Source organism: Phalacrocorax aristotelis, chromosome 22 (assembly GCF_949628215.1).
Source record: "Phalacrocorax aristotelis chromosome 22, bGulAri2.1, whole genome shotgun sequence".
NCBI lineage: Eukaryota > Metazoa > Chordata > Aves > Suliformes > Phalacrocoracidae > Phalacrocorax > Phalacrocorax aristotelis.
In genome coordinates, this window is record NC_134297.1 from 7,101,061 (window position 1) to 7,128,622 (window position 27,562).

The 27,562-nt window shown below is 45.5% G+C and overlaps 1 protein-coding gene across 4 annotated transcripts in view; it reads right to left on the reverse strand.

The window, feature by feature from the left end:
* FLI1 (Fli-1 proto-oncogene, ETS transcription factor) overlaps positions 1-27,562 on the reverse strand; it is a 91,326-nt gene that overhangs the window by 55,239 nt on the left and 8,525 nt on the right. Inside the window, exon 1 of one of the 4 annotated variants that reach the window (XM_075116073.1) lies at positions 23,559-23,606. The exons of 2 other annotated variants lie outside the window; for them this stretch is intronic. Coding sequence is in view for 1 of the 2 variants with exons in the window: in XM_075116072.1 (XP_074972173.1) it covers positions 21,962-21,979 (18 nt within the window). In the remaining variant the exon portion in view is untranslated. Of the gene's footprint in view, positions 1-21,961; positions 22,250-23,558; positions 23,607-27,562 lie in introns of those variants that run through there. One more of the 4 variants, XM_075116072.1, reaches the window with a different exon arrangement.

The following is a 27,562-nucleotide window of genomic DNA, read 5'->3' on the forward strand; positions in this document are numbered from 1 at the left end:
CATCCCTGCCACAGGTATCTGGGTTGGAAAGGGCCTCTGGAGATCATGGCAAATTACATTCTACATATCTTACACTGATGTGATTGCAGATGCTCTACTCTCCCCTGCTACTTCTTCACGTCACAGCAGACGTAACATGTTTAGGAATGACAGAGGACCTCAGGGTTAATCACCAGGGGAACAATTTTTTCAGTCTCATCAAAGAAAGATATTAGATAGGTGTTGTTAAACATGTCAAAATATTGCCTTGCTTTATCTCAATTACTAAAGGTCATGTTTCATGTAGATTTTATGCCACTTTTCTCATCTATGAAAAACTTTTCTTTAACATGCATCAAACAAGACACAAAGGCATCATTTGCTGAAGGTCGAACAGCACAATTGTCATAACATCAGGCTGAGAGCCCAGTTATTTGGACTCTCACGACACCGCCTCAGGTGCTGAGCCATCGTGTGACATGTAAGTAAGGTGTTTTCTTTAGGGACGCCTATGTATGAAACAGGCAAGCAAAATACATTTTATCCCTCATTTAAAGCTTTTGAAAATCCCACTCTCTGCCTTACCTCAGTTAATATAAAAACTGCACGGAGGTAAAATCTCAGTAGGCAGGAGCAGGAACAGAGCATTCTGTCTCTGTTTCATTCATCAGGCCTTTTTCCCCCCCCATACTTGCCTGCTATTCCCATTTCCTTCCCTGCCTTTCACATGAAACATATCCATTGCACACACCCACTCTGCCTCATTTGTTCACATTCACGGGCAAATTGTTTTACAATGATCTTCTTAAAAACTCTGCTTCTTCCGAGCATTTTTTCCTTTTCTCATGGACAGCAGCAAATGGGTTAGCTATTGGGTCTTGGGTCCTTTCACAAATGGGGCAGTTTCTCTTCAGCTTGTCCATCTCACGCTATCTTGGCAAAATTCTCTTCTTTAACCATTTTCTCAAATAAACTGAAGGAACAATTTACAATCGCTTTTGTTGAACGAAGATGGGATTGACTATCTGATTAAAACTGACCACATACTTCAAAGTCATATCCAAGCTTGGTAAGTCTGGGTAATGTAAATCTGGGTTTGTTTTTGACTTTAGGAGGGAACTTTTTAAGACTTAAGCAGTACAATATCTCCTTTGGAGGTGCCCACTTTCTTTTTTATATACGGCCCTAAGTTTTTGGCTTAATTCAGATGGAAAGTCAAAGTTGTTTGTCAAGTATTCATAATCCAGGCTTTTAGTTTGTTCTGCGTAGCAAAAAAGCACATTGCCAACACTATTTTTAAAAATTATTGATTTGAATGAAGTTGCTGAGTTGTATAGTTACAGGAACTCTCAGTCTAATCCTCTAAAGACTTAATTCACACCTTAGAAGTCAGGGGCCTCCCCCTGCAATTTGTTTGCTTTCTTCTCATTGTATTTCTGTAACTAACAAGCAAATGTAAGTGTAACTTTTGCTTCTGTTTTCACTAAAATAACAAAACCACTTAAACAGAATGTACAATTCAGTAAATATCAAGTATAAAACATCCAGGAAAGGGTTTGCATTTTTGCTCATCTCAATTCATGTTTTTAGGTGTGTTTAATTTCCTTTAAGTGTGACAGTTAAAATTAAGAGTGTGCATAAATTGAAATAACCTGGGATGAGGAATGTATATTCAGGTCAGCTCATTGATTCACTAGGACAAGAGTTTACCGTGTTGCTCCCTAAATAAAAGAATATTGCTCAATTAATTAATGGTGAATGCTACGCTCAGTGGAACAAACCACAGGTTAACAGACAATACATTTGTTTAGAACAAAAACAGGCTTTTACTCAAGCCCAGAACACAATCAGCGAGAGAAGCAGAGAAGAAGGTTAATGTATGTGTTACTATGTGGATTCTAGTCACACCCTCACCCAGACGCAAACCCTCTGCAAGCTGCAGTAAGAACAACAGGAAATGGCCTGGGGTATTTATAGCATTATTGTGTTTATCCTGAAGTGATGTTCTGCACAGATTATTATGAAGTTTTTTGTGGGAGAGGATACAGCTTGTGTCAGCTGGAGATTTGCATGCACTTCACCCAATATGCTCTCTGCTAAACTTGCACAGTCCTCCACCTTCCTTTGCTTGTGAAAGGTTTGCTGTATACTAGGACTTCTCTGCAGCTGACACGATGGGCCACCCCGCCCCGCAGTGCAAACAGGAACCCCGCTAACCAGTGTGTTTGGCCTAAACCTATTTGTTTCACCAGATTTACAAATCTGCAGTGAGATGTCATGAGAAAAAACCAAACCCACACACGTCAGTGGTTCTGAATTTCTGAAAAATGCAGTCCATGCTACACTGAGACAAAAGTTCTTCTGTGCATTTTACGTCCTATATACAAAGAAATTGATGACACCAAAACCCTTTACCAGAACCCAGGGCTTGCTCGTCAGGACAGATTAGTCCACTCCTGGGATTCTCTTTGTTTGGGGAATCATTTCCGTGTCTTTTATTTTCAGGTGGGATAATGAAATAGCTTCCCATTTATCACTTTTTCCTGGGGAGGCGTTCAGCAAAAAGCGATAATTTTCAGGGAAAGATCATCTACATATTCCCAGCCTCGGCTTTGCCATCTTTCTGTTGATCTGAGCATTGTAAAGAGACGTTTTCTAATTCATTCCCGCTGTCTAAATGTGGCCTGAAGTTTGACAGAGAAGAAAAAACCACATATGGGAGATGAACTAGATAGTATAACAACTTAATATCTCTGTAGGGTAAAAAGCCCTCCACCCACTCACAAAACCTATGCAAGCATATATCCATCTATGCAGACCAGTTTATCTCCGTGAGAGATACAGAATAAGGAACATTAAAATAATAATGATAAAAAATAGTGTAATGCAGGAAGCAAAGAACCTGTTGTTACTTCATTGTCAGAACAGTTTTTTCTTATCTTAGTCACATCTCCTGAGGTTTGTTCAACTCATGAACGGCTCATGAACGTTCGGCTCATTTCTTTGTTTACACCCCATGATCTCTAAAAACCTCGATTAAAAGCAACCAGAAAAATCCGTCATATGTAACTTAGGCCATTTACAGCCTCTGACAGTTATTAGCAAATGTTAACCTTTCCTTTGAGAAAACAGAAGGAAATCCTGCTTTAATTTAAGCTTTCAACCATCATCCCCCTCTATCTCTGCAGTAAATCAGAGCATCTCCATGATTCCATTGTTTACAAATATAATAAGTCCCGGGTTTGCCTGTTTATAAAACAAACAGCAACAGAAAAGCATCAGGAAGTCCCCATGAATGGGGGCAATGCTGCATTTCTATATGGGCTGCATTAATTAATGCAACTGAGCCAATATCTGAGCAAAGCTTGTTTCTATGAACACTGTTCAAATCATTATCAGTTCTATTAGTGCTTCATTATGGTTGCACTGATCGAGACCAGATTTCCTGGGCTAATTTGCATCATATTCTGACAGGTGCTGGTCCAGGTGTCCTATTGTCATTCTGAATTAATAAACATGATTCAACCCCTTCCTTTTATCATTTGTGTGACAGAAGGAATAATAGAAATGGAATGGGCTGGGGGTGCAAAACAACTTATCTGGCTTCATCTCCCCAAAAGGCCTTTCCTGGGGTTTTTCCAGGTCTAGTTTTAAAATGACGAGCTCACCCAGCACTTCCTCTGCATCACCTACCTGTCAAATTACTTCCGTGCCCTTCCCTCACCGGCTTGTGTCTTAACCTTTAGGCAGGGCTGCCCACAGCACAAGTTTGCACAGTGCCCCATATTAAGATTTCGTTTTTCCATCAAGTAAACTGGTAGAGCACAAGCCAGCCCCCAGCTACTGCCGATTTGGACAGCCTTGCTCAAAGGTATAAACCCACCTGGATCTTCCTGTAGCCCTTGAAATCATTGTTGCGCATCCTTGGCATTTAGACCCTGTCAGCATCTACAGATTGTACCTGTATCCTTCCTTGACAATTCATTACTCGCAGCCAAAAATTAGATCCCTAAAGCCACCTTTACTTCTTTTTAAAACTTTTTCTTCTTTTAAAGATTATGATGGTCGTCAGGAGGATGTACACAGCAAGCAACGAAGGGCTTTGGCTTACAGCCACGCTTCACAATCATGCCATCCCAACTGACCAACTTAGGTCTGCGAGCAGCACAGTCTCTGTTTGTGCCACTTTCCCGCATTGTAAGAAAACCAGCATAAGTGTCTCTGCATCGTGCTTCGCACGTTCTGGTGCGGAGCCAGCTGGGAGCGCCCGTGTAGACAAGCACCAAGGGCCTTTTAACTGAACATAAGCTTCATTTAAAGTCTCATTGTATTTATAACAGGGGTTTTAAGCTTTTTTGGACATATTTTTACAGAATCTCACACAGAATCACAGCATGGTGGGGGTTTGAAGGGCCCTCTGGAGATCACCCCGTCCCACCCCCTGCATGAGCAGGCACACCCAGAGCAGGGGGCACAGGGCCGCGTCCAGGCGGGGGGTGAATGTCTCCAGGGAAGGGACCCCACAGCCTCTCTGGGCAGCCTGTGCCACTGCTCTGGCACCTCACAGTAAAGAAGTTCTTTCTCATATTGAGGTGGAACTGCCTGTGTTCCAACTTGTGCCCATTGACCCTTGGCCTGTCATTGGGCACTAATGAAAAGAGCCCGGTCCCATCGTCCTGACATCCTCCCTTTAGATATTTATAGGCATTGATGAAATCCCCCCCAGCCTTCTCTTCTCCAGGCTGAACAAACCCAGGTCTCTCAGCCTTTCCTCATCAGGGAGATGCTCCAGCCCCTGATCATCTTTGTAGCTCTCCACTGGACTTGCTCAAGGAGTTCCACACCCCTCTTAAACTGAGGGGCCCAAAACTGGACACAGCACTCCAAATGTGGCCTCACTAGGGCTGAATAGAGGGAAGAGTAGCTCTTCCCTGCGATCCTAAGAAATTCATTTTTATTAAATAAATGCTGATATTCTTATGTAATTAGAATGCAATTTAGGCTTTCCAGATGAAAGCCAAATACCACAAGAGCTGGCAAGAACATTGCCATGTCATCCAACATTCCTCTTTCAGTCCTTCTACAGAAGTCCCACACTGTCCTGTTTCTTGCTTCTCTTTCGTACACTCCTATTTCCCAAAGCCTCTCTGGCCATGTGGTATCCAGACCCAAATGCCTTCTGACACGTGCGCTCATATCATACAGGGTGTTTATTATGAGCCCAGCTTGGTGACACAAGTATTAATGCAGAGGCAGCTCACAGCTGCACTGGCCTTGTTTGCCATTTTCACCTGCCTGATAACTCTTGTCAGCTGAATTGCTCCTCTGGCTTCTTAGGTCTTTTCAGGCAAAGAGGAAATGCATCTCAGCCAAATGCCAGGGCTGCCCTCTTAGCCTTTGGGTGGGTGCAGAATCTTCCCTCTCGCTTTCTGTGGGGGAATTTCACTTGTTTCTTTGCATTACTCTAGTCATGTGCCACCTTCCCCATGTTTAATATACCTCATATCTCCATTGCTCATCTAATCTGCACTGTAACTGTCCATCTAAAAACACAGGAGGCAAACCCCAGGCTTTCTTCATTATCTTCACCAGAATGGGTTTGTAACTGTTGAAGCTCCAGCCGTTTATACCCAGGTATGTATCTGAATCTCCTAGTGTTTCTACAAGTTCGTTCCACCTGGCCTCACTCCCCTAAGGAACGGCTAGAGAGAGAAAACCCGGACTTCATGGTACATTTCTCGGCTCCTGCACTAAGGTCCTGTGTGCATTTGACCAAGTAAGATAAGAAGGACTCATCTAAAACAGGCTAACACTTATGCACAGAAGAGCAGGCGAATGACCAGATCAGCAAACCAGGCCTTCTATGTCTCAGGTTGCCTGTCTGGCTTACCTTGTGCATCTTTCTTATTAGGATGAGTAAAGAACCAGCCTCTATAAGTGAAATGTTCGCATCTGCGATCAGGGTTTCCACTCCTGCAACGCCCCCGCACTCAACCGCACTCTAGAGTTCCATGAAGCGGGGGAAGGCTCTGAGCTCACTCAAAAGGCAAAACTCATTTTAACTGCATCTTCTCTCCCCTTTGTTTTTTAAGAATCAGCTTGCAACAAATGGCACTTGCTAAATGACTGTCTAAGAGGACAAAATGGTGCAAACCTCCCAGCGTGCCCCTCCCTAGCTGGAAAGCACTTGTCCTCAGCAAGCCAGGCGCTGCGGCCCTGCTCGCAGCCACTGTCAGGTGCATGCAGAAGAGGTTCCCAGTTCTATAGAGCATTGAGAGACAAGAGCTGTTTCTTGTTATTGCAGCCTCTAATGAAAATTTGCCTGCCACGTATCCAAGTGTGATCTGGAAGCAGATTTGCACCTGTCTCAGCAGGCCGAAATCAAACAATAACAGCGCTGAGAGAGCAAGTCGGTTAGCAAGCAGCAAGGGTGAAGCGAGTGGCTGAGCGCCTCTGCTCTGCTGTTGCTCTTTCGATTCTTTTAATCAGATCATCAGAGCAAGGATTTTTTGTGCTTTACATTAATTTTATATACCTTTTTGCATCAGGAAAAGCAACCCACAGCTAGTGTGACCTTTGCATCTTTGATTAGTAAGACTGGAAAGAAAAAAGTGTCCATAAGAGTGCGTAGGACTGAGCAGATGATAGCCACTGCTCTCCTAGAAACACAGTGGTGGGGTGCAGCTCCCCCCCTTCCTGCTCATGCTGAGGGGCTGCAACGTACAAGCTCAATACACTCTACGTCGTGTGAGATTTCTGTTAATGCAATTGGTTTAGGTTATATGGGCTTCAGAGCAGAGACTGTTTTTTTTTTTCTGTGTTTCATAAGTGTCTAGAACACTTTAGATCCTATAAATAGTGTCTTTCCTTTCCCAGTTGCAAAAACCCCATCTCTTGCATCCAGCTGCTTTGAACTTTATTTCAGAGAGAATTTTCTATTGACATTTTAGGCAGCTACAGCATTCTTTTTCCAGCGCTTACAAAGCTCTCTGAGAAGACTTGTCAGTGTTCAGCCTTACCTCAGAAGACCATTACCCATTATTATTTTACAGCTAGGAAAATCAAGGCACAGAAAGCTCTAATGATTTGGCATGGGGCACCTGGTAGGAAAGAGGAATAAAGCCAAGGAGACTCCACTTGCAGGCTTTTGCTCTAGTGACCAAACAGCAGTCTAGTTTTTTTGAAAGAAGGGACATGTGAGCATGATTGCTATCTGCTGAGCAGAGTAGATACCAGATGAGAGATCTTTCCTCTTCATCTTTTTACTAAATAATAGATGACTAATCATGATCTTAGATGCTAGGAAAACTTTGTTACAGATAATTTCAGGTTTCTGAACATGTTTCTCTTCTAGAAGTATACTTATCTATATAACCCATTAAGTAAGTCAGAACAACGAGTGAATAACAAAGTACACATCTTGGACACAAGAAATACTCCATCACCTGACTCAGGATGAGTAAACCCCAAGTTGCCCCTGTGCTAGCACTGGGTGAATACACTCTAGAGGATGGCTCCTATTCCAAAGAGCTCAAAGTCTGGGTAGGCAAGATAGAAAACCAGGGAGCGATCAGTCCTGCCTGGCAGTTCAGTGGCTTCCTGTGGTTGTGCAGAAAGTCACTGGCAGAGCCAAGAATGGAAGTCCTGGATCATAATCTCATGTTTTAAGCACAAAACATCATGGTTGGTTTTTTTTCCTAATATATTTATTACTCTTACAGCAAAACTATCTTTCAGGGCTCCTTTGCAGGATTCCCCCAGGCTGTGGGGGCTGGCCATCCCGCCCCACTTCAACGCCTTGTCATCTTCTGCACATCAGCAGGTATGCAGCTGCATGAATCCATGTCACTGCAGTATTGGGTTTAGTAACAGAGATTCAGATGAAAGATGAGAGTCAAGGACTTGTCCTGCAAAATTACTTTTGAAGCATTTTATGTGTGCAATGCTACAGGAATCAACAATGAGAGTCATTTAGATCTGCACATGTCCCAACCCTAGTCTGAATCCACGTGAGTTTTGATGGAGTCGATGGAACAGCAGAGGTGTAAAAGGTGCATATTTACATATATGTATATATAAAATTAGCATTGCCTGAGACAGATCCATTTTTCAACTGTTTGCTTTACTCCACCAATTTAACCTGCAATTTATACCAAGTAAGAGAAGAACCATGCTCCTTTCATCCCCTGTAGCTGATGATACTCAAAAGCACTTTGTTTACTTAGTACATTGCACATTCATTAAGCCTTGCATCAATAAATACTGCGTGTGCTGACACCATCTGTATCATGGATAAAGCTCCTTTGCCGATACACCTACACTCAAGTACAGCCCATTCCACACAGCTCAATTCCTTGCAGCTTTTGGGCTTGCTACCTGAATTAAAACTACGGCGGACCTGCTGATTGCTGTTAAAAAATATCACACACACACACTTGTACTTGCTGTCAAAGACTTAAGTTCCCAGGGGCAGAGTGCCTAAGAGCACTCGCCTGTTTGTGAATGCGTGCATATGCAAGGCAGAGGAGGGCTTGGAAAGACGCTTCTTGAAGCGGTGATGTAAATGTGGGGGAAGCAGAGGGTGGTTCTTGTAGGGTAGAACAGGCTGTGAAAAGAGCATGCACCTTCCCACCCTGGAGGTTCATCTCAACAAGGGAGGGCTGTCCCTGCAGAGCTGAGCCCTGGGGACTTGGAAATAGTTGGTGTCACTCGTGTCAAAACGTGGGCAAAGGAAGACCTGGGCAGCATTTGGTAGAATGGTTTGTCAGGACTCGGAGGGATTCCTTTTCCCAGCCCGCTCTGTTTCTGCTCCTTTGCTACACAGACCTGTTACACACACGTTCCACCTCTCTGCTGGTGTACACACACCTTCCACATCACACATTTCCAAACATGTTTGCGTCGCACGTCGGCTAACCTCCTTCGGGCTGGCAGAGAGCAGCGCGTGGTGAGAAAAGTGCTGCTGACAAGACAGCATTTCTGTGGTTTAGGGTTATGTTAATTAATTAATTCTTTTTTTATTTTTGGAAGTCTGCAGCTGCTAGTTTTGAAACAACCAATCTTAGAGCTTCAAAAGTGTGAAAGAAAAGGTAAGAAATCAATGGAAGAAATAGACAATCAGAGCGGGGTCCTGACCGTGTGCTGGCTGCTATTTCTTAAAACACATAAAAGTTTGGCTTATGTAGGAAACCATCTGGTATTTAGGCCTAGTTGAAATTTTAGCTGTGTGCGTGCGCTCTGTGTATGAATCAATGGAGCAGCTTCTCAGGCACATGCACGTACTCTGCTGGACTCCTTCACCAGGCAGTCCAGGGCACTTGCAGCAAAAAATCTGGAAAACCTATTGGACTTCACACCCTTCTTACTCCGTACTTCCTCTGATCTAAGGGAAAACATATCCCCCCCAGCCCAGCTGCAACGCTACAATCCCACATTACAAATAAGTGCACGACCCAAAAGAGCATGTACCGAAGCACATGACTAGCTGTACCAATATCTCAGGAACATGGTAGAAGGTTGTTGAATGTTTACAAAGAACATAACGGCAAGAACCACTGGTTTTCTTTCCGTTCAGTACATTGCATTGCAGGACGTGCCTGCACTGAGACACTGATGAATAGAAATGCCGTCAGTCCTACCTCCTAAGAGCATCTACTCCAAATCGACCAGACAAGGCAGAGAGCAAAGGAAGCATTTGCTTACTTCTACAGATGAGAAACTGAGATTCAGAGAGATGAAGTGAAATGCCTGAACTCGTGCAGGAAACCTGTGGCAGAACAACAAACTGAACCTCGTTGGGCACTGCTGAGGACAAAGACTGGAGTGAATTAACTGCTCACAGGTTTTTCTGACTCTCCAGAAGTTTGGGGTTGGGTTTTTTTGTTTGTTTGGTTGGTTGGTTTTTTTTAAAAAAAGCAGCGTTGCAGAATTATAGCAGGGAGGCTTGCCCCAGTGCATGTTAATGCCAAGAACTGGGAACAGCATGTGCCGTTCCAGTGACTCGTGCTGAGAGAAGACAAATTCAAATGGGGACAGGTGCAGCTGAGGGCTAAGGAATAGCCGGGAGAAGGGAGTTTATGAAAGAGAATAGAAGACTTTTGTTTATCCTGGCAAAACAAAGACAGAGAGAGGTATGGCAGGGGTCAGTAAATACACCAGGGGCGTAAGTCAGGGAAGGGAAAGTGCTGTTTGAACTAGTAATGCTGGCATGAGAGAGGTATAAATCAGGCATGAGCAAATGTCAGTCCAAAAGCAGAAGAAAGTATTCAACCATCAGAAGGAAGAAGTTGTAGTTGTCCTTTTCAGTGGGGAGCAGTGGTGGTGGAAAGAAAATCCATCCATCCTTTACAGAAATCTTGAAGAGTTTGGGAAAGGGATGATAGAGCATGGTCATGTCTGACAGCAGAGAGTGGAGCTCAAGAATTGCTTCCACTCTGGAGTTCAAATTAAGTGTCTTAACTTTTCTTCACTCCTAAGGAATTTAGAAGAAGAATCTCTTGTTACATGCGGTGCTTAGCACAACAGAGACCACTCTGGTCTCTAGGCACTACTGTAGCACAAATAATTCATAACACTAACAATCAACCATAATTACATCCTTCCTGAAGCAGAGATGACATATGAGAATACCAAAAATGAAGAGCAGGGAACCAACTGCAAGCTTCTTCCACCCATTAATGACCACCCCGTATTCTGTGAGAATGAGAAAACGGCTGCTCTCAGATACAGTGGTGCAAATCCAGAGGATTCATCACAAGCAGGTTTGAACTTCAGTTCAAGTTTTCTTGTTCAAGTTCAGTTCAGCTTTCTCTTTCTAACGGGGATGAACTCCATGCATTTGTCAAATCCTTTGCCCACCGCTCTGGAAGTTCTGAAAGGGCAAAGGACCCCTATAGCTGTAAAGCAGGTTTTTGGGTGCCCGACAGAAACCAGCAAAGCGGACAGAGAGACCACTGTCACCTTTAATACTGACTTGCAGAGACCCTGTGTCCCTGGGCATGAGTTTGTCGGGGCTCAGACTTAAAAGTGGATATACCCTTTTCCTACCAAAAAAGCATCACAGGGTGATACGTATCAGGTAAGGTTTTTACACAGCCTTCCATATAACACTACTCAAAATCCAGAGGACCCAGTAGCATTGTCAAGGGGAGGACAGAGCTGCTTTTCAGAAGAAAAGGACTAGAAGGTACCGCGGCAAAGCCCTATTCCAGCTCTTCCTCTGTAAAATTTCTGCATGGGTAAGAAGTAATACTTTTCAGTCTGGACCCATCCGTGCTGCTTCTTCTACTTCATGCAAGGCAGAAGGCAGATTGCAGCACAAAAACAACCTACTGCGAGATTCTGCACAGACACTCGATCTGCGGCAGGACGGCGAGGAGCTGGAGTTTGGGCCACATGCCATCGGAATGGTAGCAGCTTGCCTTCGGCTTACTAGAGATGTCTCAGATTTCAAGTACAATCTTAGTGTCACAAGGGAATTCACGATCACTCGGATGAAATGTAGCACACGCAAAATTTCTACACACACATCTTTGGCAGAAAACAGGATTCAGAAGAAATACGTGCAATTAAAAACATGCCAGATCCTGATAAGACACACTGGTTTTCTCTGTGCGTCAGTTCCTCACTTAATGTAAGATCATTCTTTCTCTTGTCACAGTGGAGATGTTACAGACAATTTTGGTAATATTTGCAAGATGATGCTGAGAGTTCCTGCCTAACAAATCACTTCAGGGCATGCTTATTTTAAAGCCTGATTAGTTCTAATGAAGTCAAATGTATTCCTTTACGGCTCTTAGAAATATCACCAAAATATAAATATTTGTGCTGTGGAAAGATATACATGTGCATATTAGATCTAATTAAGGAAGGATGTTACCACGCATGTCACATGAATTTTGTGGGCAAGTTCAGGCTAGGAGTGTCATCACCAGCAAAATCATCTCTTGCTGCAGCAAACCGTCTCTGAAGGACCACGAGTTACACAGACTGTAGTCTAGATTTTCAGTATGCCTCAAAGACACCCACAGCAACTGTGATACTGACTTAAAATAACTTTCAGTCTTTTGGGATCAATTTGTAAGTGGCGATCTAGCAGAGTTTTGAGCTTGTACATGTACCGATAATTTCTTCTCCAGTGATTTTTCTGTGTATCCGTGTTAAAACTCACGTGAAGGTGGTTAAGGTCCACCCTCTGCTGCAAACCCCTGGGTGATCCTAACCTCAGGGACTTGTGAACAGCCACCAGGACTCTCTGCATCTCTGATGGTGACTTGCTGAGTGACCAGTTGCTTCCTGCATTTCACCTCCTAGGTTTTCTTTTTTTTCCTTTGCCTGCTTAGATTATGGGCTTTTATTCCATCTACGTGCCATGCTTCATCTTAGTGGGAGCCTCTAGGGACAAATACCATAATACAAGGAATTAATCATACAAGTCACGACTTCTGGTTCTAATCAGGAGTCAGTCCTAAAGGCTGATCTGCAACACGACCCTCATGGACAAATCCTCAGAATTTAATAGGGATTAAATCAATGGAGTTTTTTATGGAAATTGAATTATACTGTATAGAAACTGTTCCATAAACAGAACACAGCAGAAAAGATGAAACTTCCGTGATTTTCCCCTGGATTTTACAGAAGGGATATAATTTTCTGATACCCCTCCCTAGGTAATCCAAAGTTATTTGATTAAAAATGACATTTTTCAATGTAGGATTTTGTTATTACAGGAGAAAACCTCAAATCGGTACAGTGAAGCCTGCAGAAAGGCGATTCTGTGTAGGAGGGCAATGATGTTAATTCTTTTCCTTGCTTAAAGTAACATAGCTCCTGCTCCTCCCTTAGGCTTGGGTAAGCAGGGCTCCCTGGAAACTCTGCCTTCCTCCTAGCTGGGGTGGTGCGGTCATCCTCTGCTGCTTCAGGCTGTTTTAAGCACTGCCTGCCTTCGGCCACCCTTTCAAGTTTACACACCACATGCGTACGTACATTAAGGCATATAAAGAAAGCAGGCCAAGTCCATAATCTTTTTTCCTATTCCATATTCCTCCATTCCTGAATTTTGATGGTTTGGATAAATGAACCTGGGATATAAGCTACCTATTCTGGAGAGGCTGAACTTGCAAATTCACTTTGCCTCCACATGCAGATGGCCAACAGGCAGCACAGTTTGCAGTTTCCCTCTCTAAGCCTGCTGAGCTCAGGTGGTTTGGATAAATGGCTAAACCCTAAGCATGAACGAATTACACTGATTTCAGTGGGAATTTGCAGATATCCAGCATCTATTTCTCAGAATCAGGCCCATGTTTGCACTTATCTCTGTGCTAACGTATAACTCCATACTTATGTAGTTGCTTTTAGTTGTGTTCAGAAGCACTTTTACAGGCATCTACCCAGCCCTGATCTGAGATCACGTTCCTTTATCTGAGCAAGAAGACAAGTGATTCTTGCCGTTCAAGTGAACTTGTGATTCTTAAAAAGAAAAAGCATCAGCCCTGACACGTGAAGATTAGGAAGGGACGGAGCACCTCGGCAAAACGGTACGCTTGTCAGCTGCGTGGGGGGCAGTAGCTGGGAAATCACAGAATCATAGAATGGTTTAGGTTGGAAGGAACCTTTAGAGGTCATCTAGTCCAAACCCCCTGCAGTGAGCAGGGACAAGGGCTGCTTTCCCAAGGGAACAGGCTCCTTACTGCATGGCATAATTTGGATTTTGCATTGAGTCCTTCACCTCCGTAACGTATTCCTGATGTGACTGGCAGGACTGAAATAGAACTGCAGCCCCATAACAGCTAAGGGAAAAATAGTTATAAGAAGAGAGTAACTGCTATTAAGCGTGGTTGAAGAGTCCGTATTATCATGTATAGGGCTGCCAGTTCAATATGTTCTAGGGCGATGCCATTTGTATTGTAGATGTGTAACCATTTTGGGGAGCATTTCTGCCAGTGACCTACATATTTCAGGACACAAAGTTCCAGCACCAAGTTCAAATACCAAATAAGTTCACAAATACAAGCCTGTGCAAATCAATGAGATCTCAACACCTGATTATCTGCTTCAGCAGAACATTAAAAATCCTGTATCTCTAGTAACATGCAGAGTCTTTGGCCAAGATTTTCCTTTTCTGCTTTGCTTTGGTAGACTAGAGCATGGTGGCTGCCCCCTGCTCTGGAAGTGGCTTCACTTCAACAATGCGGTTCTTGCCCCTCTGCCGCTGACAACACAAAGCTAGGTTGGGTGTAAAGAGGGCACTATCACACCAGGCAGCTCAGGGGCTGGGCAGAAAAATAAAAGGCAAATGCTCGATGCTAAGTCCCAAGGAGATTTGGAACAGGAGCAGCAGAGGAGTTTCAGTTTCCTTTGTTCTGTTAAAAGGAAAAAGGAAACACATCAGGAAACCAGACTGTGGAGCACAGGAAGTCTCACTTTGGCTGATAAAAAGCAACTGATGTGAGGTTGATTCAGATGCAGTTATAAGTCAATTAAGCTTGGAACAACAAGAAGAGCTATCCAGAAGAAATCAGAGAGCCAAATTCTGCTTTTAGCTGTAAAAAAGGTATTTTAACCTCTCCTAATCTTTTCCTTATCTTCTTTTTTTTTTTTTAAAGAAAACTGCTATAAAAAACGTTCAAATAAGAATTTTCTCATCGTACAAAAATCGGTTTCCTGAAGTTAGCACACCTTCCACTGACCCCACCATACCTTACTCCAGTTTCTTTTTTTCACTCAGCAACTGTTGAAAAACTGTAAAAAAACCTGTATTCTTGCTGATTTATCTCCTTCCCTCAGATCAAAACCAGCATTAGTTAAGAAGGGCAGGTTTTTTGCTGAGTGAGAAATCAGCAAATGACTAATTAAAGGCTGTCCTGCCCGTTATGTTATTTTCACTCCCTCTGCATGATTGACAAGCGTGGGCCAGTAGGCTAACGTTCAATTCCTGGGTGTGCAGCTTAGTTGGGCTGGGGGGTGGGGAGGTGGGGGCTTTATGGGTTTTTTTTTATTGTTTCTTGCTCCTTTACAGCCCTGTGGTCGGTTGAACTCTAGGTTAGTCTATGCTGGAAGAACAGGAACAAGGTATATGCACGTAAGCCAGTAATATCCATGGCATTTACTACAGGAGCCTCTACTGAGCTGCGTTTCTCACCATATTTTAGCACAGATTCAGGAAAATAAAGAATGCTTGATACACATGAAGAGCTAGGGTCATTTTCTTTACAGCATCACACCAACACTGAAGGGAAGCAAAGGCTGAGATTTTGCAAGATGCCTGTGGGATTTAGCCTTCCTTCTCCCACCTATTTTCAGTGAGAATTGTATATTCAGTGCCCCTGAGCCAGTTTTGCAAATCAACATGTTTACATACAGAACCAAAATACTATGTTAAGCACCTCGAAAGCACCCTGGTTTTCAGAGGGAACAGTTACCTTCAAAAGCTAATGAGAGTTACAGGCTACCAGTCCCTTTACAAATGAAGCTGCTTGCTTAGTTAGATAAATATGCACATACAGACCTATTTTGGAAGCAAAACAGAATTAGATGCATCAAAGTGTCTCTGGCATCAAATACTGATGGTCCCTGTCAGGTCATTATTTCAAAGTTTTGCCTTTGGTGCTATTTGTCACTGGAGAAACGGGAGGTTTGTCAGGATGTACTTAAATATCTTCACCAGTAACATACAGTAACATATATCCCTTTTGTTTAGGTCTCTGTCTTACAGCTAAAGGAAAAGCTTTTGGTAGCGGAGGTGGGGGAGGAGGGAGGTAACGTTTGCGGCTTTACTACAAGAGGCAAGTTTCTAGATCAGTGTTACTAGCTGTGTAGATACGCATCAGTAATTATGTGGCCTGGGTAACGAGAGGAAGAAAGAAAATAACCAGTAGATGCATTAACATTCTGAAGGCTTTGATATTTGGAAGTCAGTAGATTACACATTGTCCTGTGCCATACGTTGCTGTTTATACCAGCACAATTTAGGTTAGTAATAAGCTATCTGATTGGCACCCTGACTGCCCAGGCGTCTGTGATGACACAGCACACAGGTTAGCAAAGACATGGGTCCACCATCAGGCAAATTATTTCCAGAAGGAGGCAGAAAACCACATTTGTGTGGTGATATTTTAGTCTGTATTTTCAAAAACAGCTATAAATATGCACTCACAGCCTTGTAACGAAACATTTGTTCGCTCAGAAAGTGTTCTTAGGCATCACCCGTGGAAGTGTGACTGGGCTTTGTATAATCGAGAAGTGTGCTGCAGGCGGCTCTTTTTACATGCCAGGGCTACATGTGCGTTGTGCGCTCACGTTCACATGTGCACAAGAGCACATGAGAGGCACAGACACTGGAAGTAGATCTGTTGTTCAATTCAGAACAAAAGATCTAAAGAGAATTTTACATTGGGGAGAAAGCTGGCTTCAAACCAAGTCATAGAGCTAAGCTTAATGTATTAGAGCAGTTTTTTCTAGGCGAGCCATGTACACATTCATGCATGCTCTAGCAGTAACACCGTGCTTCTGCAGCATTAGGTGTTCAGCAAACCCACAAATATCTGAAAATCTGAAGTTAAGGCTCCCTTGGCTCCTTTCATTTTCCTGCTTGTGCATGTTTGCACAGAGATGGGACGTAGGGTCTTTCTTTAAGTGGTCAAGTAAACTCAAGCAGAATGAGAAACTTCCATTTTTCAAAGGCAACTTATGGGGTGCTGCAAAAGAACTTCACACACTAGCGTTTTACTGGGAGAAAAAGAATGGAAGATGCTCTGGTTGTACGTTCATAAGTTCTAGGCCGGATCCTTCGGAGATGATGTGAACAGAAATGAAGAGGAAAGCCTTCTGTAAGACCAGGAGGGAGAGGCCTGAAGAAAATAAACTCCGCTTCCTGCAAAAATTGCTTCAGATGCCCTTCCCCCACCACATCTCACCTTATCTCATCTAAGACCTCACTTCAAGGTGCAACCTTAGCCTTTGCTTCTCTCGATTTCTGTCCCTTTCTCATAATACTCCAATGAATAGTACTCTTGCACTCCAAGACTCCAGCAAACCCTCTTAGAAGAAATGCTGCAAGGAGTGACAGAAGGCGGGCTTTCCCCCCAGCTTGCAGCAGGAGTATCACAAAATTAAAATAAATACCTAAAATAAAAGCATGAAATCCTCAAGACATGCATCTACTACTTAAAGTGCCCACATCCTGTTAGGGTAAAATCCACAGTGGTAGAGAGAAACTATACAAGGCTCACAGCACCTCTTTAAAGCCTCTGAGTGAAACCCCAAGTGCCTGCAATCTAAGCAGTTGGTGCTGTTTTGTTGTGTATCAGGTTTGCTTCAGGTTAATCTTCCTTCCCATAGCAGGAGAAATTCTACCACAGAGCAGCAGAGCTACTCAGTTCTGAAATTACTTTCCTGGTGGAGCAAGCGGGAATTAGTACGGAACACCTCGAGCCAGCAGCTCCCAGCACCACGGCGTGATTGTAAGTTCATACTAAGGCAAAAGGCGTGCATTTGCATACGGATCTTTGAAGGAAAATGAAGCAGCATTATAAAAATATCCCAGTTACAAAACATTTCTGACAGTTTTTTGCTGTTATATATTAGAAAGCCATTATGCAATACAAATGCCACCTGAATAGGGACTAGGGTATCAGGCAATATCATCATTTATGCCTTGGAAATTTCAGATGGTTTTGTTCAAAACTGCTTTTGAGGGACAGCAACGTGGGAAGTTTCCAATGAACAAACATTTCTTTTTTTTCCCCTCAATCTGGAGATGAAGAGGCCTGCCCTGGGAGTCAACGCCTTTTTGCCAGGAAAGGCCATCTCTAAAGGGCCAAAGCCTGGGCAATTTAGAAGTGGCAAAACAGACATTTAAACTTGTTCAGAAAGGAAACAGTTCTTAGTTGAAGATCTTGATGGCCAAGTTTCAGGACGGGAGCGAACGCCAACAGTTCACAAATGACAAGAAACAGTGATTGCAGTAGAAACCTTACCCCACCCTTCGCTATAGCCACACCAACATACAAGTTGTCTTCTTGTGGAAGGACACAAGTGTGGTTGTCATCTACTCGAGTAATGTGAAATTTTCATTGAATGTCCTTCAGATGGTCTATCCCTTATGTCCAGAACATAACAATAAACAAGTTTTCACAGAATAAAGGCAGCAGTTACACAAAATGGGTTTTTTTGTTAACAGTCAGGCTTTGGAAAGTGTATTTACTTTAATTATTGTCCACATGCAAAGTGGAACTGAAACAATTAAACCAGTTTGAAACTACACGATTTGTTATTGTGAGGAAGTCCATGCATGGGCATCCTGCTGAGATTAGATGCACCTTTTTTTGATATAATTTCAGGCAATAAAAACTAAACCCCCCAAACACAATGTGAATTAAGTCAAAGCGGGATGTTAACCAAAAGATGTGATTTGAAGTATCTGCAGGCACACAATAAAAATGGTTTTGACTATTTAAAATTAGTGCAAACATAAGCCGTCCTGAGTTTCACTGGCTCCCAATCATCTTCTGCAAGTGTTGTTCACAGAATATGGACTAAATATGGAAATGAGATGATAATGGTAAAGATTTGCTGCACTTCTTCCTGCATAAAAGACTTAGAGCGTTGCTCTAGAAGTCACTTTCCAAGCCAGCCAGTCCACCTCCCATGTCAGGTATTAAGCAGATTATTTGAAGAATGCAGCGGAAATTGCCTCCCACTACACCAGTAAGTGATCTAATTCCCCTCAAGATAAATAATTGTTTATGAAGAAATAAAGACATGTTCTAGACCTGGTGTGTTGGCTCAGCAATATCACTTGTGACCAAAGTCAGTGCATGATGGGGAAAAATCACTTACAGTCCTGAGCTGATCCCATAATGCATGTTTATATCCATGGAATTCCCTGAGTTTTGGATTAAAAAATTCTGAGAACAACTTCAATGCACACTTGCACATAACATCCACAGAGGATGCATACGTAGCCCAGGGTCATCCTGACCACGTCTATTCCCTGACCATGCTCCATTCCCCCAGGTGTGTGTGATTGTGAGCCCTCGGGACAGCTCAAGGCTACAGTGGATTTACCCCTTCCCTGCAAAGTTACCCTGCGGTTGGGCAGGTTTTGGTTAAATTATTCCAGGTAAGCAAAACCAGCCATCAGAGAGTCTGTTGTCAGAAATCTTTCTGAATAACATAAAAAGATTAAGATGAAATTACGGGTCCAATATTGGGGATCACAGGGTGAAGGGAGAGATGTTTATAGTAGACTGGTCTCAGACTCCTTCTGCCAAGTTAAGTCTTTGGCTCAATTAAAACAATTAGTCCATGGAATAGTTTCGCAAAGACTTAAAAGTCACTTGCATTGTTTAAACTGAAGACAGTCACCTGGAGCGTGTAGCCCTCTCCGATACCTAGTCTGCACTGCACAGCACTATCTTCTACACAGACAGGTATGTTTCTGAGTTTACGGAGGGAAGAGCTTCCTAACCACGCTGGTACACAGATTTCATCTGGTCCCTCACTGTGTGCTTGCTCTAGATGATAAAAGAGCCTTTTTCTGTGTTCCTTTTGCTCTCTAGTCACTTGCGTGCATCTTTCTGACATGTTATTTCCTAACCCAAACGCACAGCTTTGAGAGAAATCAATGCATAGAACCTACAGGAGAGCAGACCTAAGGATATGATTGCTTTTAAATTGCTTTCCTCTGGCTACAGTACAGGTTTGCTTTACTACGTCCTAGAATTTCGAAAATCTGCCCTGAAGCACAGGTTATATATAGAGCTCAGCACATTAAAAACACTTAAGCATCTCAAGCCACATCCTCTCCCGTTGCCCTTCACCTGAGGCAGGCTAGGCAAGGTGGTCTAACCCCTTCCTTTCAGCGGTAAAATGCAGCAAATCTGTCAATGCGTGGGTCTGATATCCCTTAGAAACCCACTCTTTTTCTCCCCGGCAAGAAAATTTGCAAGAAATGTCAAATAATCCGGAGGGCACCACAGGAGCACTGATCTACATGCATGGTACAGAAAAGGGATGAATTAAAGGAGGAGGCAAGCCAGACATGGGGACCTGCAGCAACTTGGTGATGGTCCTGGAATTGCTCAGTGAATGAACCCAAGAGGAGGCTCCCAGTGTATCTGGATCCCATCTCTCTTAGCTCAAACAGCCAAATTATTTCTGGACTGCAAGTGAAGCAGGACAACATAAGAAAAGGCTGCAGAGCAGTCAGCGAGCAGATCCAGGAGCTGGGGCAGTGACCTGGGATGCGGCTGAGTTCCTTCTTTCACCACAGCCTCCCCAACGTGACTGTAGGCCTAGCTGCTCAGCGTCGCAGTTCCTCATCTCCAAACTGGGGGGGCCGAAGGGGGTTAGCAACAGTTCTTTGCAGCACGGGGTGACTGGGGAGAGGAGGAGCTCCCCGTAGGCACCCTGGGCTACAGGGTCATGGGAATACTTCAGCACCTTTCAGAGGATGGTGTGGGGGGCTCATGGCCTGTGCAGAGAAACAAGTCCATGCGTGCACCGCAGCAAATGTACAGATGGGAAATTTCTGCACTTTCACTGCACAATATTTAGGCCTCCACAAATCAAAGAAGGTTGTGGTGCACTAAACATATCCTGAACGAGGCCCGGGTTACTTTTGCTACGGATCTGAGGAGGTGGTGGGGGAGACGTATCTTATTCCTGCCATACCTTCCAAATTTTGTGCTTTCAATGATCCTGCTTTCTCTCCTCCTTTCCAACACTCACCCTTTCTTTCCTTCCTTCTTTCCTTTTTCCATTCTCTCTTCCTGGCCATCTCCTTCCCTCCCCCTTCTTTTGGGACCCTTCCAAACAGTGCACTTGTCACAAGCTGCAATCTAAGGGAGAAAGTTTCAGTTCCTGCCTGTTTGCAGCTTCTTTCTCCCCAGGTCAGCAAAAAAAAAAAAAAAAAGAAAAAAAAAAAAGACAACTTTTAAGAAGAGATCAACACCCCACCCAGGCGATAGGCATCTTTCGAAATCCTCCAACCCAAACACACCCACAGCGTCTCTCGCTTCAAGGCTCTTCTGTTCGAGCTGCTTCTGTGCTACAGCGCTCCCTCAAGAAGAGCCCATAAGAATTGCACAAGGGTCCCCCAAAGCAAGAAAGCCAGCTCTCTGCTGGCTAGAGCTCTGAGAAACAGCGTAAGCCACCTCAAGGGGCTTGGGAAAGGCTGGCTTTACCTTTGCAGAGGCTGAAGGAGCGGCCCGTTGGATGGGGGAAAGGAGGGGGAACCGCTCTCCAAGTCCCAGCAGCGTCCTCGGTTGCTCAAGGCCACCAAAGGTTGGCTGTGTCGTGGTTTTTTGCCACACTCTTTGCTTCCCCTTCCCCCTGCCTCGCCCCAAGCTAGGGTGATGTTTCTCCTCCAAACGGCCGCGTCCCTCGCTCTCTACCCCCCCCCCAAAAAAAAAAAAAAAAAAAAACAACCGAAAAACAAAAACTGCTGGAGGAAATACACAGGCGACCACCAGAACCGGCAGCGCGTTTCAAGCCGGGCCGGGCGAGGAAATCAGAGCCAGGGGCTCACATCTGGGGCCAGCTCGGAGCCGCTCTGGCCCCTGCCGCCCCCAGCGCCCCCCCGCCGCTCTCGGCGGCGCCTCGCAGCCCCGGGCGGCGCAGAGCCCCGGGGGCAGGAGCTGTCACTGCCTTTCCGCCGAGCCGGGCATGTCCCCGGGGCCCCCCCTCGACCCCCCTCCGCGGGGCGGGAAGGCGCAGAGCCCCGCACCGCCCCGCCAAGCGGGGTACGAGCGGGTCCGGCGGGCTCCCCGCTGGCTGCGAAGCCCCCCCTCAGGGCACCGGGGAAGCGAAGGGGAGAGCCCCGGCACGCTGCGGCGGCGGCGGAGGAGGAGGAGAAGGAGGAGGAGGAGGAGGAGAGAGCGGCCGCTCCGGGGCGGAGGGACGGAGCCGGACCCCAGCCCCCGCGCCCCTTCCCAGCGCCCCCCCGCTAGAGGGGTCCCCCAGCCCCTCCGGCCCCCCTTACCTTAATAGTGCCGTCCATCTAGAATAACTTCCAGCCGGTACCAGCAATATTCCACACATTGACCCGGTTTAGCCTGCAACCGAAGCCTCCTGAAGTTTTTTTTTATCCTTCTCTCTCTTTTCGCTTTTCTCCCTGCCCTTCCAGCGGTTTTGCTTTCCTCTCTGTATCCCCTCTCCTCCTCTCTCCCTCTCCCTCCCTCCCTCTCTCTTCGTCTCTCTCTTTTTTTAACTTTGGTTGTTGCAGCAGAGCGAAAAAGAGACAGTTAACCGGATGAAACGTTTTTTCTGCTAATTTTGGGAAGTGAAGTCACTCGAGGAGGAAACTTTCGTCTCTCCACTGGTCCTGCCTTCTTGATGAAAATATATATATTTTACATACAGGATATTTGCTCCATTTAGATAAGAAGGGGCAGAACAATAGCTACCTCTGTCAGCTCTTGTTTGTCGCCAGGGCAGCCAGTCCAACGCAGACCTTGCCTTGCACCCCAGACCGTATTAGCGAGCGCCGTGTGTCATCCCACAGTTTAGTTTAACATGTTTTTTGCAATTTTTTTTTTCCTTTTGGCTGGAGCGGCTTCAGCCTGACACTGAATTTCCGTCTCTTCCCACAGATTTTTTTATTAATGCGTTTTCCAGTCACAGGCAAAAATTAAGGGGAGAAGAACGTAAATACGATTCGGTCGCGGCAGGCAGGGGGGAGAAAATAAAAAGTCTGGGGATTAAAACGTATTTAAAACATACTTCGGCCCCTCTCCTTCACGCCTCCCAGCACGGAGGGTGAGACGAGGGTTCGGTCCCTGCCAGAAATGAGCGGTAAGTGCAATAATGCAAGATGGACAAACGACTCCAGCAATTAAAGCACACGCTGCAAACGGGTCTGCGGGAAACCGGAGGCTTTTTTCCACTTTCATCCCTTCCCTTCGCTCCCAGGCACCCCGAGGGATGGGATATTGGGCTCGGAAGCGAAGGTGCTGAGGTGGATGGAAGCCCATCCGTTCCACCTCAGGGGCTGGGAGTACTTTCCCCAGCCCCCTCTCACAGTGCAAGTTTCTCCCTAGACCTTTAAAACCCCACTCAGAAGGGGGTGACACCCCCCACTTTATAAGCTAAAAATGACAAAAATTTACAATAAGCGTCCGATCAGCTGAATTTTCCGTTCCCGATTGCCGTGTTAGCATGGGCACTGCAGAAACCCAACCACCAGCCTTTAAATCTCATTTTAGACCTGGCGAGCCCCTGCCGTGCAATTCTTTCATTCAAACGGGAGCGGTCACCAGAAAAGAAACGCGCTTTCCCTTTTTTTTTCCGGGAAAGGCTGAAACCCTCCAAAGGATCCGAGGAAAGGAGACAATACCCGCCTGTCCAGCTCCCCGCTCCACTTCCACCACCGCCACCCCCCCTTGCAAAAGTAGCAAGCAGCTAACAGCGGAACACATCATGCAACGCTCTGGGCGTCCTTTATTCCCCACTTCTGCAAACTGCTGCAGCCCGAGGAAAAAGATCAGAGGGTGGAATAAAAGGAGGGCGAAGCCAAGAAAGAAAAGTGTCAAGGCAGGAGGACGCTCCTGCACGTCAGATCTCTCGGGGGAGAGGATTACCTTGTCCAGTGCCAGTTGTGTCCAGTCTTTTTGTTTCCCCCTGTCTTTAGTCCAACCACGGGGAGGGGAGGGGGGGGAAATCAAAATTATATCCAAAGTTATTCTGCACCCGCCCCTTCCAAAAGGGAAATGCAATAATGCCACTAGTGTTTCTACTCGGCTGCGGCAGAGATGTCTTATTAATACTTTATTTCTCCAAGACCCAAGCTGGCAGGAGAGAGCTGCAGATCCCCCTTGCCCCTCCCTCCCCTCCCTCCCCCTCCTCTGAAATTAGCTTCATCAATTCAGCTACAACTTTTTAGTTCGGATGCAGACACGGGACCGAACGTGACCAGACCTGGAGGTTTTGGCTTGCTGCTTGCCAGCGATTGAGGCCGTCTGCAGCCGGGAGGTGAAGCGGGGAGGGGGGGGAGCGGAGGGGACAGCCCCGCCGCCTCCCCTCTCCCCCCACCCCCGTCCTCCCCCCTGTCTGCTTTACAATCCAGGGGTCTGCGCTGGGGTCCCCGGAGAGCAGCACATCTGGATGCTGCTAGCGGGGTCAGGTCCCCCCTTGCCTAGGGCCACAAGAACTGGAGTTCAATTAAAAGAAATCACGGTTAACCCTTTGCTTTCCTCATTACTTTTTCTATTTCCCTGCCCTCACCCCACCCCCCACCCCCCCGCAAATACTCTTTTCTCCACCCCCCCTTCAGCGGTACCACATGGCAGGCTGCAGCAACCCGAAAAGCAAGAGGTTAAAGGGAAGAGTGAAACGCATCCTTTCAAAACCCAAATGGTTTCCTCTCTAGACAACACTCTCCACCAGCTCCGAAAAAACAACGCGGGTGGGGGGTGAGGGAGAGGACGGGCTGAGGATCTTAACCGCGAAAGGAAGGGAGGGGGAAAAATACCCTGGAAGGACCCTCTGTCACCCACGGACCTCACGGGGCATTTTGGGTTTAGGCTGCGGGACCGACAGGTCTCCGTGGGGGAGAGCCGGGGAGCTGAGGGCGGCGGGGAGAAACCACCTGAAAACGAGCCCGGCTTGCGGGAGAGGAGCCCGCCGTTCGCAAAACACCCTTTCCCGTGCCCCGGGCTGCGGAGACGGACAAGTCCGGCACGGGCAGCGGATCTCCAGTGCTCCCAAAGGCTGGAAGATGTCAAACAGACCCCCCTCCGTCCCAGCAGGAGATATTTTAGGAGCCCAAGTCTGCATTTTATTGCCAGACGGGCACCGTGACCCTCAGGGGCTTATTTTGCATGTCTGAGGATGACTCGAATGGAAGCATGTTCGGGTCACTTGTTAGAGCGGGGCCATCAGGGGTGCTCCGGGCTTTACCTCTTGTGTTCGGTCTAAAATAAGATTTGCAAAAAGTCCAAGAGATAAGGTAATGAGCGAAGTTGTTAAACATTATAACAGACAAGCCGAACAATCTATTTTCCTCCCAAATAATGTAACAATAGAACCTTTGCTTCATCTTTTACTTCTTTTTTTTACCTCCCCCCTTAAAAAAAAAAAAAAAAAAAAAAAAAACCAACAAAAACACACACAACAAACAAACCAAAAAACCCCACCCACCCACCCTTGAAGTTATCTCAAACTTTTTGGAAAAGGAAAAGGCTGGAATATTCATAAACTTCGTGCGCCAAGCTCTGAATCATCCTAGGTGATTGTTCAGTGACTTGGGGTATTTAACTGTTTGCGAGACAGGCGGGGAAAGCAAAGCCATCGCCGGGCACGCTGCTGATCAATGTGCGCAACTTTCTATCTGATGCTCAGCTTTTAGATGCATATGTATATACAGTAAAGGAATTATGATCTCTTTAATGTGGTTATCACCAGACATCTGGAAAATCATTTGATCTTGGCAGCCACGGAAGATTTCAAATGCTTACATTGGGACAGGCTGGTAGAAATCTGTTACTCCTCTATTATTATTATTACTATTATTATTATAATCATCATCATCATTATAATTATCATTATTTTTCGCTCCGCTTATGAATGAAAATAAATTCTCGACCCAAGTTTTTAATTAGTTCGGTCTTGATCTCAAGCGCTCGGCATGTCCCCATCTCCTCTCTTCGTCCTTACCAGCGGGTTACACCGACTGCAGCCTCACGCAAAAAAGGTGAAAACCCACCGGCTTTGGTGTGATCCCACTGAAATCAATAAGGGTTTTGGGGGGAATTTGGCTCAGGACCATTTCACGTCCAGCACCAAAGGAGTTAACCCCTCGGTCTAGTTCAATGCCAGTCCTTCGCGGGGCTACACAACCTCAAAGATAGGGATTTTCTGTCTGTAATCCACACGGGGTTAGTGGTCATCACTTCATAATTAAAACCGTCTAGTTATTCTACAGGAATAAACATAATAAAAACCTTCCCGGGCCTCAGTTGCAGGTTAGAAGTCTTCGTGTCGGAGGATGGGAAAGGGGGTTGGCTTATTTCACCCTCTCTCACCCGGACGGCATCAGCTGAGCTCAGTTAACCCCCAGTCTGGGACTGTCGCTTTGAACTAACGCCCCAGAAACCAGCAGCCACTCCCTGACTTTGTCTCTAGAAAGTGGCTCCTTTCCCATTAACTGTGACAAAGTGTCCTCTTCCTCTTAACTAGCTTTGTATACATATATACACACACACACACACCTTGCGCTAGGTCTCCTGTGTGTATACATTACATGTATATCAAGCTTCCTACATAGACTATCCTCTGTAAACGTATTTACAACATTTAGCACCATTCTTTGCCCGCAGCTGTATTTGCAGAAGGCCAGGCTCTATTCTGCTCCAGTCTTTACTAGAGGGAAAAGCTCCACCAACTTCAGTGAATGTTTAAAATTTCCGGGTCTGAGTTTCCTCTGGCACCGACTCTGCTGCAGAATGAAAAACGCGACGTGTTTTGTTTATTTTCTAAACCCACATTCTTACAAGCAAAAAACCCGAACTACAGCCCTGGGATTTGATCCCCAGAAACGAATCCCAATTCTAAACTAAACTAATTGGGCAAACCTCTGCTATTCAGCTACAGCAATAAAAAGGAATCGGTAGCGTTTTCCAGCCCCACGACTGGATCGGGCCCCTCCTACCTCTTGGTCTACAGGAACAGCCCATGGGATTTGGGAACTTGAAGCCGGAAAGTTATTCACTGCTAATCGGTACTAAGTAAAACATAATGTCTTAAAAGCGGGGTGGAGAAGATGCAGTAGCTTTGAAGCTGCGGAGCAATTAGGCGAAGAGTGGGGTAAGCGGTGTCCTGGCTAGTTTTATTTGAGCTCCATGTCCCAATAAAACAGCCCCTGCCCTCCCTTCCTCCCCCATCCCGCAATTATTGAAAAACTGAGGCATAAAAAACCCAAAATACTGAAGGCCAAAAACCCAGGCTGCAGTGCACTAGCTCCAAACGTCTGGCCCCTCGCTTGAGGCCATAATTAATTTGAGATTTATTTTTATTGGAGAACCCAGTCTCGTCTGACCTTAGCCAAACAAGACTTCAGCTAGACCCTTGATGCGCTTGAATGGAACAGAATATTTCTCTCTAACTGCTCTTCAGGCGTCCGTGCCTGCTTTGAATTTGTTCCCTCAGACTTCATATATTTGGAGATTTGCAGGAAAGATTTAAAGCATTTTCTCCCCCCACACCCCCTTAGCATTCACTTTCTTTTTCTTCCCATTTTGCTTCCCTTTCCCTCCACACCTCCTTTCCAAACACTGGGCTGGGACAGCATAGGAAAGGCTGGAATACAAAATTCCCTGGATGCAGCATATTGGTGGGGGGCGGTTTTCTGCGAATCGTGAAGGAATGGAGCCATTAGAAGGTCGCAGAGTTGGGGAGGGGGGTTGGCTGCTCGAACGCTGCTTGTCTAAAGGCGGGAGTCGCTGTAAAAACTTGTCCCTCGTGCCCCAGAGCCCGGTTTATTTCAGAGAGCTCCAACATGCTACGTTTGCAGGAGAGAAACAACGTTTCTCCCACCTTCTCCACCTAAATTCAAACCGTGTCTTGAAGATAAAGGGCAGGAAGAAAC